We start from the raw sequence: 5,179 nt of genomic DNA, 5'->3' as shown, positions 1-5,179 counted from the left end.
GAGCGAGTTGCAAAGTCGGTGCAGACGTGAAGATGCCTGCGGAGTGTCTAGGGCCGGGTATTTTTCTGCAACATCCATGAGCGGTGGTCCAGTCCGGGCCCAGCAACCCCCACTCTTCTCTTCTTCACGCTCTTTCTCTAAGTCGAGAGGTCCAGGGCCTCCGGGTAGCGTTTCAGCTAACTTGGGCGTCCCGCTGGGCCTTTTGACCGGGACTTATGCTACCTGGCAGTACCTGTGCGGACTCGGAGTTAAGTTAAACATACCTTAGAAGAGATAGGTCCCAGCTCGCCTGTGGGTTCCGGCCAACAATGACGCCCAGTTCAGCACTGCTATCCGTGCTCTCCACGCTTGTACAGTGCAGCCACGTTCACCCAGGCCTCTTCAAAATTCACCTGTCCTACCATAAATCTTTTTAAAAATTCCCTCATATCGCTAATATCGATATTGATCACACGAAAGATCTTCTGAGGCATAATCGAGATCTTAGAGCGAAAAACTCTAGGGACTCTTCTACTGTTGTTGATCCTTATTCGAACGATATTAAAAAGGACTCGACAATATTAAGTAGTGAATTTTTAATTATTAAGTTTTAGTAAGTGACTCCTTAAGTTTCCTGAGAAATTTGACAAGTTTCTGTGGTGCGAAGTTTTAACCAGCCAAAGGATATCGGCTCAAAGTGAAGTGTTGCTCTTATTTGAAGTTTAAATGATCAATGATGTATCATTTATGATCAAATGTTAATTCTTAATTAAATTGATTTATGTTTTGATCGTCGTGTCTCGCGCTGTGAACGCGCTGTTATTATTTATTTTCAATTAGTAAAGGGGAAGGAAAATGTGCGAGTGTGGCGACGAGTGTGCTGAGGCAGCGCGAAATTCAAAATTCGTCAGGGATTAATAGTGAAAGAAGTAACTGGTTTTGGAAAATTACGGGTAACTCAGAACCCCCAGATTCTGAAATGTCCACCTTAGGCCTCTCAAAGGTTTTCATCTTGGACAAGTACTTCACGGAGCTGCAAAAGTTTTGGGAAACTGAGAAAAAGCTCCAAGGTACTCGACTAGGTTCTTATTTTTGACTATTTTTTTTATAAGATTCTTCACATTTTATCCAATATTTACTTTAAAAATATTAAAATATCGAATGACAATTGCTTTCCTAATTCTAATATTTTTGATGACGTACCACCATTTTTGCAGAATGTCTGTACGTATGTGTATTAAAATTAGAAAGTTTTATTTTATTCAGTATATGTCATTTTTTTATTCCAATATATATTTTCTTCACAGTTGACCATTCTAATTAAGTTAATCAATCCTTTCTTAGTATTTATTGATTAAATTACGCAGATTAAATTGTTGTCAAAATTTAAACAAACACCTACAATAAAACATGGGCCCAGCTTGCACCTAATGCTTTAATTGTTTCCAGGCATTTTCTAAGGAAACCTATGAACTATCAGAATGACTTTTTTCTTTAGAATACGTTATTTTAATAAAATTTTAAATATACACTTATAAGCGAAATACATTCAAAACAACCGTATCACAAATAAAGCATTGCAAATTTAATAGTTACAAAGTAGAAACATATGTAGATATAAAATAAAGGACTTAATCTGGCAACTTTGAAACCGAAAGATTTTAATTTTGAAGCTTTAAAAATTAGACAAGTTTATGTAATAACATTCCACATTTCAAAGATTTAAAATTAAACTTTCAAAATTTTCAATCTGAAATTATCTTCTTACATTTTTGTCCCTTTTCTTTTTCATTTTAAGTAAGAACCCTTTAGATTTTTTAAATTTGAGTTGAACATAATCCAATTGTTGTACCTTATACTGAAGCGTTAAAAAAAATAATTGAAAAACGCAATGCGTGGTGGTTCCGGAATTCAATAGTTTGAAATCCCACGCATTTCTAAGTTAAATAATTCAAAATTATAAGCGTTTAAGAGTGACTACACTTTTTTCAATTCTTTTGGAATTTCAAGCATTTATTTTGATTTAGTGACTCTCGGAAATGAAACGTTTAAAAATTGAAAACATTCTTTAATAAATTCTCTTATGATATTTTCACAATAAAGGCAAGATTCCTGCAACAAAGTTAATTCCCATTAGCAGATAGGATGTTGATAATAGAAGCTGGAAACTTTTTAAATTCCATTCGATTTTGAGCCTTTAGTTGCAAATGCCTTTTTCACAACTATATTTTGGTTCAAAAAATAATTACGTACTGTATAGTGTCTATACTATTACCGAATTTTCCGTGATACTTGCCCTAATGCTATAAATTATCAGATAGTCTTACGGAAAATTCGGTAAAAATAGAAAGTTCCAAATAGTTGAAGCTATTTATGGAAATTACTAGTTCTTTAGTCTCCAAAACAGTAATAAATAAAAAATATTAACTGGGCGTCATATACTTAATACAATTTCGAAATTAAAAAAAATATGTTTTCTTATAAAGCATAGGAATCTGCGTTGAATGACCCCTACTTTAATTGGTTTCTATCTTTCTTTATTGGGAACTATCTATAAAAATAGTGGTTTCGCCAATTTTTTAAATGTCATGTCTCTCCAAAATCATTGAACATTTTTTTAAGTTTATTAGGCCCAGTTTAAAGGATAACTTCAGTGTTCTTTACAGAAAGAATCCTCACAGTTGTCGGTACACTTCTATAGACTTAGTAGCTTGACAGAAAATAACCTAAAAACTTTAATGAGTGGTTTCAAGGCTGTTGAAACGAGGACCCAAGCTCAACATTGAATTGCCTTATTTTACTTCCCGAATACTGACATTTTTTCAACATTTATTTTTTTCTATTTTCTGGAACATTTTTTATATCCAGTTAATGTCCCGCAAGCGAAACAACAAAATTCCTGTTAGTTTTTTTAAATGGGTTTTTGAAAATCGTGTTTTGGTATCTAGAGCATAGGTCCGCGGTCTAAGCCTGTTAACTGCTCATGGTGTCTTATGGGATATCCGTACTTTTTCTCACAGAAGCTCAGTTTACTTGTAGAATAGGCCAGTGAGACACATTTCAGTGTGTGTGCAGTTAAGTGTATGTATGTTTCGAAAGTTTTTTTGATGCAACTTTCACGTCATTTTCGATTTTGTCGTCCAGAGGTCGCTGTGAAGACGAAGGTGAGCGACGCATCTCATTTACTTGAAAAACAACGTGAAAACAGACAAGCCCGCGAAAAGCATTAGAAAGCCAGTGGTAGAGCACTGCAAAAATATTGAAAATTTCAAAAATAACAACGATTTTCCTTCGCCGTCCAAAATTTCTGAAATGCCGGTTAACAGGTTTAGACCGCGAACCCTTCTATTACATCCTTTTTAGATAATAATTAATGTTTGATAATGGATTTTTAATGTTTATTAAGTCAGTAACGCCTTCCTTCAAAGTTTTAAGGTTAATGCTCTCACGTTTAACTCTTTGGTCAATCTTAAAAATTGTTAAATAACTACGGAAATATTGGTAGTGTAAAAGGTTAGCGAAAACCTTTTGTTTTTCATAGATATTTTCCTATATAGAATGGTCCAAAACAATTTAAATATGAGTCATTCAATGGAGTTTTTTAAATATATTTTAAGACAATATGATTTTAAAATATGATCAGTAAATTTCGTATATGACATTTGTTTAAAAATACTGAATATTGTCAATGTACCTAAACTTCAAGCCGACAGTGTACGGAAAAGATAGTTCGGTGGATTTTACTGACACTTATGTATTTTGTAGTTTATGAAACTAGAAATAATTTCCTAAAAATTCTTGGATCAATTATGAATATTTTTTGCGTGTAAATTATTTTTATGATTATTATTATACGATTAAGCCAAATCCACTTCGGGGTAAGCGTAACTCGCCCGGTTGCAGCCTTGTTCAACTACCGTGGATCAGGTCATTAATATGACAAATTTAAGTAAGGGATATGTAGGAGATGGGTTAAACTTTAGATCTATTTAGAATTCCCGTGTTGTTTATTCGAAATGCAAAATTAAAAATCGCTTCAACGCAGGTCACTGATCAACCTCTCTAGCAATCGTTCCAGGCTAAGAGCCTCACAACGTCATCATTCATTACAGTTCATGTAAAAATACACAAACTGACTGAGGGCCTATTAGTATCCAAGATCATTCGTTTTAAGCGTCAATCACTCTGTTGACATTCGTCGTCAAACAGTTCATAACCATTTCTCTCCACACATCCCTATTCTCGCATACAAATTTCGCTTTCTCTGCATATATATATATATATATATATTTATATTTTTTTCATGCAAGCTCTTGTGTTTCTGAGGCTCTTTATATTATATCATACCGCTGCAGTGTCTCATTCACACATTTCCACCACTCTTTCCTCGGTCTGCCTCTGGGGACACTACTATTCTCTTTATCTACATTTTTTGTTTCGCCAATTGTTCTTCATTCATTCTCTCAACATGACTAAACTCTCTCAACAAACTTCTTTCACTTTTGTTAAACAACGTTTCCTCCAGGCCACATTCTTGGAGAATCCTCTCATTACGAACTTTGTCCATTTGTGCGTGAATGATTTTTGCAATTTTATAATGGAATTTCAATTCCGCAGAATTTGCATGCCAACCGCGTTAGCTTTACTCACATTATTTTTTGTTATTTCCAAGTCACGCTATTGTAAAGCACAGTAAGTGCAAGTACATAATATGTAAATGATAAGTTCTCAACCAAAGAAAAAATTTCTACCCCAAAATAGAAACATTTTCATCAAAATACATGCATTTTAAAACAAATTGTAAAATTTTAAACTAAAAATGGAAAAACTAAATATTCAGTAAAAAAATTAATTTCGAACCGAAGAAAATAAATTCTCAACAAAAAAATGAATGTAAAAATAAAAAAAAAATGAATTTTGAAACTTTTAACCCAGCATTTGATTCAATGTGTACAGAAGCACACAATATATCTAATTAAACTTTCAGACATTTAAGATTTAAATTTTCATAAATTAAAAAATTAGAAACATTTATCACTATAAAGTTTATATTTCTTTGGTAAAGATCCCAATAATTTTCTGATGAATGCTTATGGAGATAACAAAGAAATTTTTAGCAATTAGAAAAAGATTTTCTTTGATGTAAAGAAGTGATCGTGAGTGAAAAAAAAAATGTTTATTACAGAATCCATTTTTCGTC

At 33.1% G+C, this 5,179-nt stretch overlaps 1 protein-coding gene across 2 annotated transcripts in view; it reads left to right on the top strand.

Annotated features, from left to right (window-relative positions):
* The first annotated feature begins 337 nt into the window (after positions 1 to 337).
* Positions 338 to 5,179, top strand: part of LOC117168157 (unconventional myosin-IXb) — a 74,779-nt gene continuing 69,937 nt past the window's right edge. For both annotated transcript variants that reach the window (XM_033353585.1, XM_033353584.1), the window contains exon 1: positions 338 to 1,049. In XM_033353585.1, the coding sequence (XP_033209476.1) occupies positions 959 to 1,049 (91 nt within the window). In that variant the 5' untranslated portion in view covers positions 338 to 958. The remainder of the gene's footprint in view (positions 1,050 to 5,179) is intronic.

Source organism: Belonocnema kinseyi, chromosome 2 (assembly GCF_010883055.1).
Source record: "Belonocnema kinseyi isolate 2016_QV_RU_SX_M_011 chromosome 2, B_treatae_v1, whole genome shotgun sequence".
NCBI classification, from domain to species: Eukaryota; Metazoa; Arthropoda; class Insecta; order Hymenoptera; family Cynipidae; genus Belonocnema; species Belonocnema kinseyi.
Note: the sequence above shows the minus strand (reverse complement) of the source record. Positions and strands in the feature narration are given on the sequence as shown.